This window comes from Rana temporaria, chromosome 1, assembly GCF_905171775.1.
Source record: "Rana temporaria chromosome 1, aRanTem1.1, whole genome shotgun sequence".
Lineage (NCBI taxonomy): Eukaryota > Metazoa > Chordata > Amphibia > Anura > Ranidae > Rana > Rana temporaria.
Genome location: NC_053489.1, coordinates 228334138 through 228350688, shown reverse-complemented (window position 1 = coordinate 228350688; position 16551 = coordinate 228334138). Strand labels below are relative to the sequence as shown.

Genomic DNA, 16551 nt, shown 5'->3' with positions numbered 1-16551 from the left:
TACCGCAGAGGTGATCAAATACCACCAAAAAAAAAAGCTCCATTTGTGCGGAAAAAAAGATGAAATTTTATTTTGGCGCAATTGTCAGTTAAAGCAACACAGTGCGGCATGTAAAAAAATGGCCTGATAAGGAAGGGGGTAAAACCTTCCGAAGCTGAAGTGTTTAATGTGTACGTCCAAAGCTAAAAATTTAAAAGCACTTCAACTAGCCTTTTCCTATTCTTTATAAAAGAAAAAACATTTTATTTCTGTTGGAGATTTTTCCTCACTTTCAGCCTAATGCAAAAAATGTCATAGATGCAAAATAACCAATAGAGCTCTGGACATCAGCAAACACCCAACAAGCATTCCAACCATCCTCACTAAAATTCACTCCCTGGTTCCCTACTGCGCATGCGCGATCCGAATGGGACCTGTGTGCCTCCCAGAAGACAGCGGCGTAGATATCTGCAGATAATGCGGCTATCTACACAAAGAAATGGGTGCAAATATCTGTTCTAGACAGGTATCTGCTCCCCCCTGAAAGGTGCCAAATGTGACACCGGGGGAAGTTCCATTTTTGGGTGGAACTCTGCTTTCAGAAAGCACAGTTTAGTTTTTTGTTTTTGTTTTTTAACACGCTTATAAGAAAATAACCAAAGTAGCCTGTCGGGAGAGAATTATGAAAGCTGCCACTGCTGTCCAATAATTAAAGTGCAAGGTTCATTCATATGGCAGTAACGGCATGCTAGAAATCTGACAGGTTGGTTGTACCGAAGTCGATCGATGGATTGATTTGGGTACAATCAGTCTGCCCATAAATATATTGAATCTCGTCCAATTCAGCAGAGACTAGCTTGAAAAATCAATGTTTCCCCCTAAAGTCTAAGTTCACAATTGATCAGAATTCTTACCTGGACCTTGATAGCGGCTTGCTGGTTGTGTCTGTAAAGAGAACACAAAGTTATGAAGTCAATGCCTTTGTTTTACCAATCCTTTGTGATAATGCAAACCTCAGTACAGCACATCAAAAAAGCGAATATAGTGCATGAGTCACATTTTCAAATATAACAGTAATGGATGTTCCAGAAGAAACTGAAATGTCAGAATTGAAAAAAAAAAAAAAAACACACCACACACTTAAATGCAAATACATTTTTGGATCAATATCATTTGACTATCACCTTGTATGTCCTGACTGCATCACGTCATGATTTGTGTGTGCCGTTATAATTTCTGCCAACTTTATCTCACAGAAAGTAGCAGCCTATCAAATGTCACAGAAAAGTACAGGGAAATCAATGCCTAATCAGAGGGTTTAACTGCCAAATGCCTTTTTTTCTAGCCATCACCATCATATTTATTAAATAGGTAATGCAAGGGTTGAAGTGAGCCCGGAAGTGATGAACTTACCAAAAACCGTTCAATAAGAAAAAAAGCTTGGTGTTATTGGACATTTTAAATTGCTGCAATGTCACCAATGGTAACAAGTTTATAATACAGTATGCCATAAAAGTGAGAACACCCCTCACATTTTTGTAAATCTTTTATGGTATCTTTTCATGTGACAACACTGAAGAAATGACACTTTTCTACAATGTAAAGTAGTGAGTGTACAGCTTGTATAACAGTGTAAATTTGCTGTCCCCTCAAAATAACTAAAATACACAAATACACAGCCATTAATGTCTTAACCGCTGGCAACAAAAGCAAGTACACCCCTAAGTGAAAATGTCTGAATTGGGCCCAATTAGCCATTTTCCCTCCCTGGTGTCATGCGACTCATTAGTGTTACAAGGTCTCAGGTGTGAATGGGGAGGAGGTGTGTTAAAATTTGGCGTTATCGCTCTCACTCTTTCATACTGGTCACTGGAAGTTCAACATGACACCGCATGGCAAAAGAACTCTGAGAATCTTGGAAAAAAAATTGCTGCTCTACATAGATGGCCTAGCCTATAAGATGATTGCCAAGACCCTGAAACTGAGTTGTAGCACAGTGGCCAACACCATACAGCGGTTTAACAGGACAGGTTCCACTCAGAACTAAAGAAGTTGAGTGCACGTGGTCAGTGTCATATGCAGAGGTTGTCTTTTGGAAATAGACGTATGAATGATGCCAGCATTGCTGCAGAGGTAGTAGGGGTGGTGGGGGGGGGGGGGTCAGCCTGTCAGTGCTCAGACCATATGCCGCACCCTGCACCAAATTGGTCTGCATGGCTGTCATCCCAGAAGGAAGCCTCTTCTAAAAATGATGCGCAAGAAAGCCCACAAACAGTCTGCTGAAGACAAGCAGACTAAGGATATTGATTACTGGAACCTGTGGTCTGATGAGACCAGGATAAACTTATTCGATTCAGATGGTGCCAAGTGTGTGTGTGGAGGCAAGGCATCCAGATGAGGAGTACAAAGACAAGTGTGTCTTACCTACAGTCAAGCATGGTGGTGGGAGTGTCATGGTCTGGGGCTGCATGAGTGCTGCTGCCACTGGTGAGCTACAGTTCATTGAGTGAACCATAAATGCCAACATGTACTGTGACATACTGAAGCAGAGCATGATCCCCTCTCTTCAGAGACTGGGCCACAGGGCAGTATTCCAACATAACGAACCCAAACACACCTCCAAGACAACCACTGCCTTGCTAAAGAAGCTGAGGGTAAAGGTAATGGACTGGCCAAGCATGTCTCCAGACCTAAACCCTATTGAGCATCTGTGGAGCATCCTCAAAAACGGAATGTGGAGGAGAGCAAAGTCACCAACATCCACCATCTCTGTGATGTCATCATGTTGGAATGGAAGATGACTCTAGTGACAACCTGTGACGCTCTGGTGAACTCCATGCCCAAGGGGGTTAAGGCAGTGCTGCAAAATAACGGTGGCCACACAAAATAATGACACTTTGGGCCCAATTTGGATATTTTGACTTAGGGGTGTACTCACTTTTGTTGCCAGTAGTGTAGACATTAATGGTTTTGTGTTGAGCTATTTGGAGGGGACAGAAAATGTACAGTTATACAAGCTGTACACTCACTACTTTTCATCTTAGCAAAAATGTAATTTCTTTGTCACATGAAAAAATATAATAAAATATTTACAAAAATTTGAGGGTTGTACTTACTTTTGTGAGATATACAAGAACCAGAAAAAGAATCAGGACATATGCCAAATCAAAAAAGCCAATTTCAGATTTTCATTATTACATAAAAAAAATAAAATCCTTTTGAGCGCGCAGTTCTAGAGAACGTCATTCAGCATCACCACAAGGAACACAGTTCACATAGGGTCTCATTCAGCATAGTCATCAGGAGTTCAGCACCAGAGGACATTATTCAGCATCAGCACATCCCTAGGAACATCATTCAGCATCATCGCCTGAAGCCAAGCATCTTGGGAGTAGACTTTCCCCCCACAGGTTTGAGATATGATTTAAGAGGGGGGTGGGGGGAGCCCGATGCAATAGTTGGCCTTGCAATTTAGTTCAAGGTCCGCTTAAAAAGCCGACTACTGGGATAGGAAACATAAGAGACACGTGTATTGCGTAATAAAGACAGGTCCCTCTCCTCCTGCAGGGTGACTGGCCGTGTCTCCACTCCTTCCTGCAGTTTTCTGTAGGCAGCCTGTAGTGGGTGGAGCCTGTTGGGACCCTCACACAGTTCTGCTCTCTGCATAGGCCATGTACAGCACAGTGATGATGCCACTGCTGCTTTTACAGGGTAATGCCTGGGTTTGCTAATGCATTTTATTCACACAGAGGATTTATATCCTTTGTGGCCATTGAAGTATATTTTTCAATAAAAGTTTTTGTGCCAGAACAGTTCATCTTTAAGCATATACATATACACATGTATGTAAGCATATACGTAATTCCACCTAGTTTTTACCACAACAAGAAAGGGAGTTTTGGAGCCTTCCGTTGTAGAAGGACCGCTCCTTCAGTTATATCTTTGATTAGCTTCTCAAGCTCTGCAGAGTAGACGTCCCCCTTTAATGGGCATATTTGCGAGACTTTTAGACATGATTCTATACATATTATTCTGACTCTGATGGATGTGAAGCGATCTATCCCTTGTGAGACCTCTATGCCTGGCCTGTATAAGCAGATATAATCACTGAGGACAATCCTCATCAGATAGCTTGAACTCACCAATACCATTTCCATCCACAGAGGTGTTTAATGCGAAAAATTGTTACAGCAGAAGACAGGATACAACTGATGAATAGGTTGTGGTATTATGTGGTCAAAAGATGATATTGTCTGTAGCTTACTATGCAGAATACATGTGCCCTGCTACATGTGGCCTGTAGCTGCCTCCATTATACAGGAAGTACAATCACAGGAAGAAAGGGTGGAGCATTACATAGAAAGGAAGTGTGTCATAAATCAGACAGACAAAAGAAACATGGAAAAAATGTGTGCATTACCACAAAAAGGTCACTAGAACTACACATAACATCCATTGAAAAATGGTTCAGAGAAACTAATATAAAATATATCTCGCTACCCCCTCAGGAGCCGCTGGATAGAATAGGGATGGCGTGTTACCTCTGAGCGTCTAGGAATAATGATGATGAGATGAGAGCAATGACGGAATGTCCAAACAGCAGGGTGTCGTTTTCTGTGCTTTTATTCTTGCCCAACACGGCAAACAGTAACTTGAGGTAGATAGAGAAAGATGAGTGAAGTTGCAGATTCAGGCTTGGATATAACAGAAGCAGTCCTGCTTCAAATAATACTTTTACTTTCGTCGCCCCTCAGCCGAGGGGGTATAGTGTACCTGGACAGGCCTCTCACACCGACCTGGCAGCCAGGGTATCACTCGGAACCTTGAGAAGGAACAAGTCTCTGCCACAGACTTGGCTGAAATTAAGATAGGAGTGGAACCTCTGCCACAGGCCCTTACTCTATCATGTAGATAATGGAGCGAGTCCTTCTCAATGATAATGGTGCCTGAATCTCCCTCAGGTAGCTTTTAGTTTGCTGGTCACCGACTGACAGGTTGCCAAAAGACAAACTCCCAATGTCTGGTCACCTCAATCCCCGATGGATTGTCTAGGCCCTATTGGATTGCCTGCCTCCGGGCTCTCCTCAGACTGACTCCCCACCGAACAGCACAACTCGCTTGGGATCTTCCCTTTAGAAAGCTGGGAACCCAGTGGATTACTAGGGTCCCAATACATCTTCAATTGCTCCGGGCCATCATAGTCCCGGAACCAAGAACATCTCATAGCACGTGCGCCCCGGCCTGGTAGGCCATATCGCCGGGGCCCCTGAAGGTGGGTGCCGTACCCCAGAACCAAACAGGAACTCCCCTACAAAATGGCGTCTGCCCTAAAAGTACCCTCCCCAGCATGCCCCGCGAGGGAGAAACTCCTCCGATTGGCTGCTGACAGGAAGGCACCTCCGCCTGGACCCCCCTGGCGCCACCTGCTATCCAGAGATGGAAAGGCATCTCTGGAACACAGAACGAAACCACAGGGCGGCCCAGCTGACAGAAACCCAATTTACACATATTAACTGGATGAGAGCAAAGAAACTCTCTCATCCGCCTCTAAATTTAAAATAGCACCTGGACTGAAAAGTACACAGGCGCTACATATATAAAAAAAATTCTATGCCCCAATGGGGCGGCACACAAATAGAAATGAAAGCCATTCTGGAGATCTGTGTCATGACTTGCTTTTGGACATCAACACAAAAGATTAACATGGAGGGCAGGGTCTATTCTGCCAAGTTTTGACCCTTCTTGCTTGGATACTGCTGGTTGCTCATTGCCCTTGTCTAACTAATAATGAAAGAGATGGCTGCACTCCAAGACCAATCAAAATTCTTTAATATCCGAACATCCCAAGTGTTACAGACAGGCAGACAGTAACTAGTACCCTAGCTGCAGTCTGACAAACAGAAATAGCAGCAAACGACTTTTGCAGAGCTGAGCCTGTGAGGTTAAAGAGAGCCTTTAAAAGCATCTCAAAGTTTGTCAGCAGAATCTTTCATTTTCTACAAAGTAAAATGTTCACAACTGAGACGACAGGGTCTACTACCAGAACAGTCTGCTTTTTCGTAAACTCTTTTTCCACCGAATAGCGTGTTGCAATGATTCTTGGAGTGAAAATCTTTTCAGGTCTAACCCAATCACCCAAAAAGAGGCATGGTGAGATGGAGGAGAATCGAGTGCGATTATGCCTAGGCTATTGCACACTTTAGGCCTTTAACCTCTTGAAGATTGCGCCATAGCTGAAAGACGGTTACAGCGCGGTCAAGTTATTCTGGGAGGACGTCTATGGACGTCCTCCAGTGTGCGCGCAAAATTGTCTGTCCTCGCCGGATTCACAGAACCCGGCGCAACACGAATCATGGGAAAGGGCCAATGATAGCGGCCCTTTACCACGTGATCGCTCCGTCAAATGATGGAGCGATCACTTGTAAACAAACCGGCGTCATGTAACGATGCCGGTTTCCTCTCTCCCCTCTGTGTACCGATCGGTACACTGCGAGAGGAGAGGGGAGAGAGCAGGTGGCAGCAGCGCTGCTCTGACAATTGAAGTCACAGAGACAGCCATCCCTGCCCATACTCTGCCATCCCTGCCAAACAATACCCTGCCCAGACTCCGCAATACCCTGCCATACTGCGTCATACCCAGCCATGCACGGCCATACCCAAAGCCATAACTTTTTTTTTTTTTTTACACAAAAAAGAGTTTTAACCACTTCCCGCCCGCTGGCCATCATACGACGTCCTTGACTTTGTGCAGTGATATCTGAATGATGCCTGCAGCTACAGGCATCATTCAAATAGCGTTTTCAGCCAGCGATTCCTTACACCATAAGAATGATCATAGCGGCTGTTCCGCCGCTTGATGATCGTTCTTATGGGGGGAGAGAGGGGATGCCCCCCCCTTTCGCTACCCTCCGGTGCTTCTACCAACTCACCCCTACGATCTAAGCCAGGGTCGTTTTTTTTTTTTTTTATTATTATTTCAGGCTTCCTAGCCTAGAGGTGAGAGGTGGGGTCTTATTGACCCCATATCTCACTGTAAAGAGGACCTGTCATGCTATATTCCTATTACAAGGGATGTTTACATTCCTTGTAATAGGAATAAAAGTGATCGGAAAAAAATGTGGGGGGAAAAAAGTGTCAAACTAAAATAAAAACAGTACATTTTTTTATTTTTATTTTCAAGTGCCCCTGTCCCCGTGTGCTCGCATGCAGAAGCAAATGCATACGCAAGTCCCGCCCACATATGAAAACGGTGTTCAAACCACACGTGAGGTATCGCTGTGAACGTTGGAGCGAGAGCAATAATTTTGGCCCTAGACCTCCTCTAACTCAAAACATGTAACCAGTAAAAAAAAATTAAACGTCGCCTATGGGGATCTTTAAGTAGCAAAGTTTGGCGCCATTCCACGAGCGTGTGCAATTTTGAAGGGTGACATGTTGGGTATCTATTTACTCGGCGTAACTTCATCTTTCACATTATGCAAAAACATTGGGCTAACTTTACCGTTTTGTTTTTTTTAAAAGCACAAAACATTTTTTCCCCCAAAAAAACGTAGTGGAAAATAGTGTAGCGCTATGGTCAATGGTATCTGTGAAATTCAAAACCACTAATTGCTCCTGTAAAGAGTATATAATAGCAATAAATTCACATGTAAATTCCTGCATGGAATCTACTATTAAAACGAAAAATAAATAAATAAAAGTCCAATATGTGTATTAAAGTCCATAAAGACGAATCACCACGTGAATAAAATTGAGGAGAAATCTTGATGATGTTCCAAATATGTATATTCAAATATAAGTGATCACCACCACCGATGAGGATAAATGGAGGCTTACCGGAGCTGGTGGACTTGAGCTGACATACGTCACTGCAAGTCAGATTAGGCTTATAGTACTAGTGTTAGTACACAGGATCTGGTGGTACGGACATCCAGGGCCCTGGTTCAGCTGTTAGTTCAGATATACCGGTATGATAAGGAAGCCTTAGATCCATATAGCTCCATATGAGCCGGGTAATTCAAAAGAAACAAGAGAAGAAAGATAGCCACATAGCGTAATCCAGTAAAAAACTATGTGTTTTAATTGAAATAAAAATCAAGTACACTCACATGTATCCTGACATAAAATCGCGTGGCATATATGTTTGAGGCGGCAGTGGAGACGACCCAACGTTTCGTGTTAAAAACACATCATCTGGGGTGCCTCTCCACTGAAGCCCCCTAGAATTTATAACAGACAAAATGACTATACCTCCAATCAAAATGTGACGTGTTGTCTCCCCCCACGCAGCGCTGCTATTGCTGAATACTTCCTGGTCTCAAACATGGCCGAACGGCGTGCGTTCCAAGCCTCGTTTTGAGATCAACTCTGCTTGGTAATTTGGAGTCTGGCCCATTGTATACGGCATACAGCCTTGCCAGAAATATTTAATGTGACGTGGCTCCGTGTAGCGTACAGCGCTAAGGAAGCACAACGTGCGTTCCAAATATGCGTTCCACGCCTCGTCTGGAACGTAGACATCCAATAGGACCGGATGATCCAGCGTCACTTCCGGGCGACATGCGCTCCAGATGTGAAAACCAGACGGGCAGGAAGTGTGTCAAATGACACCACTCATCTAGGAGCGTTCTAATAGGGTAAACGGACATGTCACTGGCCAACAGGAGTGTAATGATTAACAAAGAAAAACAGAAATGCCGCTGGAATTACTGAATATTAAGGGGAGAGAATAAACGGAGGATATAGTGGGCATTGGTATTATGTCATTGAAGAATAAAAATAAAATTAAATTCAAAAGTAAATGAAAATGGGGACAGCGATCCAAGCACTGTTCACGTGGTTAAATGAAAATACCACATATATCCCACAGACATATGCACATCTTACTAAATGGGCATATATATGTTAAGACTTGATAGTTACTTTAATAAACCTATCATACATAAAATTATAAATGAATACAGACTCATATTGATTGTTGAACAGTAAGTGATAATATATGGACACAAATCCAAAAGATTAAATTAAAACTGTCACAGTGAGTGCTGCGGGTAGGTGAAACAAAACGTCACTCATAAGTATATACATATCACTTGTTCAATTTTGGTACATTAATGCATATTCCGGGGAAAGGGAGGGAAGAAGAAAAAAAAAAAAAAAAAAAAAAGGGAGGGGGGGAAGAATTACTACGATTGATTGATAAAGGAATTAATGTCCCACTCGACGTTCATGCCGAGAGGGACGTAAGTTTGGAGTTCGAAGATCCAATACGTTTCTAGACGTGATACACCTCGAGTCATAGCTCCGCCTCTCCAAGGGGGCGTGTATTTGTCTATAATAGTAAATTGTGTCCCAGTTGGGTCTCTATGATGGAACTGTTTATAGTGCCTAGGGACAGGGTGTTTGGTATCACCCCCTTTGATAAGGGCAATATGCTCTCCTACCCTAATTGCGAACGTGCGTATGGTCCGCCCCACGTATTGCTTGCCACAAGGGCAAGTAATTAGATAGACAATATAGTTAGTTTCGCAAGTGCAAAATGATTTAATACTATATTGTCTAGATGTAACCGTGGATGTAAATTGGGCGATTTTACGCTTTCCTAGCGCATTATGCTGGCAAACTTGTCATTTTTTACAAGGATAGAATCCAACCATGTCATGGAAAAAAGAACTCTTAACAGGCGGGTTAATGATATTGGGGGCAACAAGGCTTTGCAAAGAAGGGACACCTTTAAATATTACCTTTGCCTGGTCGGGTAGTAATGGACCCAAAACGTTGTCTCCTCTCAAAACATTCCAATGCCTATTAATTATACTTTTAATCTGTCTGTACTGTATTGAGTAGGATGTAAGCATGGCGAATTTAAACCCAGCATCTGGTTCACGTTTAGGTTTGACAGATATTAGTGACTTTCTGCTGAGTGATAGTACACGTTGTATTTCACTATCAACCTCACTGGCTGCATAACCCTTATCCAAAAAACGTAACTTCAAAATATCAGCTTGGGCCAGATATGCGTCATTATCGCTACAGTTCCTACGGAGCCGAAGGAACTGGCTCCGGGGAACAGAGCGAAGCCAGGATGGGTGGTGGCAACTTCCCATGGGAATGTACCCATTACGATCGGTGGATTTAAAGTGGGTCTTAAATTTAAATTGGCAATCAACTAGCGATATTTCCAAATCTAGGAAATGAACACTGCTAGTACTGGACTCATAAGTAAGCATAATGCCCCGATCGTTGGAATTGAGTAGCTCAAAAAACGCATTTAGTGATTCTAGGGTGCCCTTCCATAGGAGGAGGATGTCGTCTATGTATCTAACCCAGACGACCAAGGATGGATCGCCTAGTGCATAGACGACATCCTCCTCCCACTTGGCCATAAATAAATTGGCCAAGCTGGGGGCAAATTTAGCCCCCATTGCAACTCCGCGTTTTTGGAGATAATATTTCTGATTGAACCAAAAATAGTTTTTTTTAGTGGCAAACTCAAGTAATTCCATCAAATAATCGCATTGAAACTGAGCCAATGAATGTTCTTTGTCCAGATAGTATTGGACTGCTTTAATTCCCAATTCATGCGGTATATTGGTATATAAGGAAGCTACGTCCGCTGTAGCCAGAATGTAGCCCTCCTGTATTACCAAATTCTCAAGAAGGCGGATAGTATCGCCTGTATCCTTCAGATATGAAGGCATCTTCTTTACGATAGGTTGGAGATAGTGGTCAATATACCGACCTATACGTGAGGTAATTGAATTGATACCACTCACGATAGGTCGGCCGGGCGGATGAGTGGGGTTTTTATGTATTTTCGGCAGAAAATAAATCGTAGGTATTCGAGGGACTTTGGGGATCAAATATGCACTTTCTTTATTGTTAAGGATTTTTAAATCTATACCTTTGGTTACCAAAATTTGGAGTTGCTTTTTATATACATATGTGGGGTTATTCGCTATCTCCACATATGTATCAGGTTCATTTAGAATACGAAACATTTCTGTTTCATATTGTACCTTGTCAAGGATCACAATCCCCCCACCCTTGTCGGCCGGGCGTATGACAAGGTCCTTATTGTCACATAATGATTTAAGTCCAACGGACGACAAGGGCTGGGGGTAGGATCTCTTCACATTCAGCTGTAATAGGTCCTTCAAGACCAAATCCTTAAAAACTTTTACAGCCGGAGCAACGGGGACAGGCGGATTAAACAATGATGGATTCGCCAGCCCCGAATGAACTGTACCTGAAGTCGCAGCTCGGTCTTCAAATTGATGTGTATTGGATATCATATACCTTTGTATATTGATCTTCCTAACGTACTTTTGAAGATCAATAAATGTATTAAACTTGTTTAATTTTTTTGGAGGGGCGAACTTAAGGCCCTTATCCAAAACTGACTGTTCGGCAGGGGTGAGTGTAACTGTACTCAAATTAAAAATACCCTGTCCACTTATACCCTTCTTCTCTTTTCTTTTCTGTACCCTGTATCCTCCTCTACATCCTCTCTTGTGTTTGGATTTTTTCTGCGAGGTGGATGGTCCTCGCGAAAACCCCGCCCACCATGAGAGTCCCGTTGGTTGTGTTGATATGGGGACTGTACATAATCGTCTCTCGTATGATATTGATCGTATGAACGAGAATCTCTAAGAGGAGAGAACCTATTATGTACAGGAAGTATGGAGGTATTATGAGTATGGTAATAATTCTCATAACGATCTTCATAAGGAACTGAAGAAGTGCCAGGTGGGTGTCTCCCTTGATCAGGATAATGATAGTAAGATCCTGTATTTTGGGAGGTACCTCTAGAGTGTCCTCTACCTCCCTTTCTACCCCTATTATTGCCTCGGCCCCGAGGTTGACCACTTGGGGTCGAAGGCGCTGGCTGTGACCTTTGGGGTAAAGGAAATACATTGGGTCTCATAGATGGAGTGGACCCAGCTACAATAGTAGGTAAGATATTGGGAGGAGTGGCTATATGTCCTGTCATAACGGCTGGAACAGTGTCCATAGGAATGCCGGATGTAAAGGATTTCTGCCACTTAAAGACTATTCTAGATTTGTAATCACCCAAATCACGAGAATATTTTTTGTGTTTTTTGGCACGTTGTTCCTTGTCCTCTCTTTCGAGATGGTTTTGAAGACTGGAAGAAAGTGAATTGTACTCTATAGAGTTTTTATATAAAAGTAACTTATCTCTGAGTTCCTTAATCTCCTTGTCAAGGGATAGAAGTCTAGCTTTCTTCCTCGATATAAGGAAACTGAGAAAATTGGTACCAGCATCATTAAAATATTTATACCAAGACTCTATGTCCGTATCACCCTGTTGGGGGTTGATCTCCCACCGAAGGCTCCTGGGGACCATGCCCTCAGAGATGTATTGGTCAAGAAAGATGATGTCCCACTGGGTGTGTAGCTCTGACGTCATGATGTTTTTCAGACGTAAGAACATACCACTCAGTTCGGTATCACTACCTGAGGCCGTGAATACTCCATCTATATTGACAGTCCGAGATGCTCGATATTCGAAGACATCCATTATCAAAATATACAAATATATAATAAAATATATTCTAAGCTGCTGCAATATATGGTCAAAGAAAAACAGTGGAAACAGGTTGTGGGTATACTGCGCTGCTTAAAGAAAGTGAAACCAGCTGCCAACACAGCTAATGTAGACAAATCAGCAGGACAAAAATAGTGGAAAATAGTGTAGCGCTATGGTCAATGGTATCTGTGAAATTCAGAACCACTAATTGCTCCTGTAAAGAGTATATAATAGCAATAAATTCACATGTAAATTCCTGCATGGAATCTACTATTAAAACGAAAAATAAATAAATAAAAGTCCAATATGTGTATTAAACCAGGAAGTATTCAGCAATAGCAGCGCTGCGTGGGGGGAGACAACACGTCACATTTTGATTGGAGGTATAGTCATTTTGTCTGTTATAAATTCTAGGGGGCTTCAGTGGAGAGGCACCCCAGATGATGTGTTTTTAACACGAAACGTTGGGTCGTCTCCACTGCCGCCTCAAAACATATATGCCACGCGATTTTATGTCAGGATACATGTGAGTGTACTTGATTTTTATTTCAATTAAAACACATAGTTTTTTACTGGATTACGCTATGTGGCTATCTTTCTTCTCTTGTTTCTTTTGAATTACCCGGCTCATATGGAGCTATATGGATCTAAGGCTTCCTTATCATACCGGTATATCTGAACTAACAGCTGAACCAGGGCCCTGGATGTCCGTACCACCAGATCCTGTGTACTAACACTAGTACTAAAAGCCTAATCGGACTTGCAGTGACGTATGTCAGCTCAAGTCCACCAGCTCCGGTAAGCCTCCATTTATCCTCATCGGTGGTGGTGATCACTTATATTTGAATATACATATTTGGAACATCATCAAGATTTCTCCTCAATTTTATTCACGTGGTGATTCGTCTTTATGGACTTTAATACACATATTGGACTTTTATTTATTTATTTTTCGTTTTAATAGTAGATTCCATGCAGGAATTTACATGTGAATTTATTGCTATTATATACTCTTTACAGGAGCAATTAGTGGTTCTGAATTTCACAGATACCATTGACCATAGCGCTACACTATTTTCCACTATTTTTGTCCTGCTGATTTGTCTACATTAGCTGTGTTGGCAGCTGGTTTCACTTTCTTTAAGCAGCGCAGTATACCCACAACCTGTTTCCACTGTTTTTCTTTGACCATATATTGCAGCAGCTTAGAATATATTTTATTATATATTTGTATATTTTGATAATGGATGTCTTCGAATATCGAGCATCTCGGACTGTCAATATAGATGGAGTATTCACGGCCTCAGGTAGTGATACCGAACTGAGTGGTATGTTCTTACGTCTGAAAAACATCATGACGTCAGAGCTACACACCCAGTGGGACATCATCTTTCTTGACCAATACATCTCTGAGGGCATGGTCCCCAGGAGCCTTCGGTGGGAGATCAACCCCCAACAGGGTGATACGGACATAGAGTCTTGGTATAAATATTTTAATGATGCTGGTACCAATTTTCTCAGTTTCCTTATATCGAGGAAGAAAGCTAGACTTCTATCCCTTGATAAGGAGATTAAGGAACTTAGAGATAAGTTACTTTTATATAAAAACTCTATAGAGTACAATTCACTTTCTTCCAGTCTTCAAAACCATCTCGAAAGAGAGGACAAGGAACAACGTGCCAAAAAACACAAAAAATATTCTCGTGATTTGGGTGATTACAAATCTAGAATAGTCTTTAAGTGGCAGAAATCCTTTACATCCGGCATTCCTATGGACACTGTTCCAGCCGTTATGACAGGACATATAGCCACTCCTCTCAATATCTTACCTACTATTGTAGCTGGGTCCACTCCATCTATGAGACCCAATGTATTTCCTTTACCCCAAAGGTCACAGCCAGCGCCTTCGACCCCAAGTGGTCAACCTCGGGGCCGAGGCAATAATAGGGGTAGAAAGGGAGGTAGAGGACACTCTAGAGGTACCTCCCAAAATACAGGATCTTACTATCATTATCCTGATCAAGGGAGACACCCACCTGGCACTTCTTCAGTTCCTTATGAAGATCGTTATGAGAATTATTACCATACTCATAATACCTCCACACTTCCTGTACATAATAGGTTCTCTCCTCTTAGAGATTCTCGCTCATACGATCAATATCATACGAGAGACGATTATGTACAGTCCCCATATCAACACAACCAACGGGACTCTCATGGTGGGCGGGGTTTTCGCGAGGACCATCCACCTCGCAGAAAAAATCCAAACCCAAGAGAGGATGTAGAGGAGGATACAGGGTACAGAAAAGAAGAGAAGAAGGGTATAAGTGGACAGGGTATTTTTAATTTGAGTACAGTTACACTCACCCCTGCCGAACAGTCAGTTTTGGATAAGGGCCTTAAGTTCGCCCCTCCAAAAAAATTAAACAAGTTTAATACATTTATTGATCTTCAAAAGTACGTTAGGAAGATCAATATACAAAGGTATATGATATCCAATACACATCAATTTGAAGACCGAGCTGCGACTTCAGGTACAGTTCATTCGGGGCTGGCGAATCCATCATTGTTTAATCCGCCTGTCCCCGTTGCTCCGGCTGTAAAAGTTTTTAAGGATTTGGTCTTGAAGGACCTATTACAGCTGAATGTGAAGAGATCCTACCCCCAGCCCTTGTCGTCCGTTGGACTTAAATCATTATGTGACAATAAGGACCTTGTCATACGCCCGGCCGACAAGGGTGGGGGGATTGTGATCCTTGACAAGGTACAATATGAAACAGAAATGTTTCGTATTCTAAATGAACCTGATACATATGTGGAGATAGCGAATAACCCCACATATGTATATAAAAAGCAACTCCAAATTTTGGTAACCAAAGGTATAGATTTAAAAATCCTTAACAATAAAGAAAGTGCATATTTGATCCCCAAAGTCCCTCGAATACCTACGATTTATTTTCTGCCGAAAATACATAAAAACCCCACTCATCCGCCCGGCCGACCTATCGTGAGTGCTATCAATTCAATTACCTCACGTATAGGTCGGTATATTGACCACTATCTCCAACCTATCGTAAAGAAGATGCCTTCATATCTGAAGGATACAGGCGATACTATCCGCCTTCTTGAGAATTTGGTAATACAGGAGGGCTACATTTTGGCTACAGCGGACGTAGCTTCCTTATATACCAATATACCGCATGAATTGGGAATTAAAGCAGTCCAATACTATCTGGACAAAACATTCATTGGCTCAGTTTCAATGCGATTATTTGATGGAATTACTTGAGTTTGCTACTAAAAAAAACTATTTTTGGTTCAATCAGAAATATTATCTCCAAAAACGCGGAGTTGCAATGGGGGCTAAATTTGCCCCCAGCTTGGCCAATTTATTTATGGCCAAGTGGGAGGAGGATGTCGTCTATGCACTAGGCGATCCATCCTTGGTCGTCTGGGTTAGATACATAGACGACATCCTCCTCCTATGGAAGGGCACCCTAGAATCACTAAATGCGTTTTTTGAGCTACTCAATTCCAACGATCGGGGCATTATGCTTACTTATGAGTCCAGTACTAGCAGTGTTCATTTCCTAGATTTGGAAATATCGCTAGTTGATTGCCAATTTAAATTTAAGACCCACTTTAAATCCACCGATCGTAATGGGTACATTCCCATGGGAAGTTGCCACCACCCATCCTGGCTTCGCTCTGTTCCCCGGAGCCAGTTCCTTCGGCTCCGTAGGAACTGTAGCGATAATGACGCATATCTGGCCCAAGCTGATATTTTGAAGTTACGTTTTTTGGATAAGGGTTATGCAGCCAGTGAGGTTGACAGTGAAATACAACGTGTACTATCACTCAGCAGAAAGTCACTAATATCTGTCAAACCTAAACGTGAACCAGATGCTGGGTTTAAATTCGCCATGCTTACATCCTACTCAATACAGTACAGACAGATTAAAAGTATAATTAATAGGCATTGGAATGTTTTGAGAGGAGACAACGTTTTGGGTCCATTACTA

General features: G+C 42.4%; 1 protein-coding gene across 6 annotated transcripts in view; it reads right to left on the bottom strand.

Moving 5' to 3' along the window:
* Positions 1-16551, bottom strand: part of HPS4 (HPS4 biogenesis of lysosomal organelles complex 3 subunit 2) — a 71928-nt gene that overhangs the window by 16690 nt on the left and 38687 nt on the right. For all 6 annotated transcript variants that reach the window (XM_040351200.1, XM_040351216.1, XM_040351191.1 and 3 more), the window contains one exon: positions 894-924. In XM_040351200.1, the coding sequence (XP_040207134.1) occupies positions 894-924 (31 nt within the window). The remainder of the gene's footprint in view (positions 1-893; positions 925-16551) is intronic.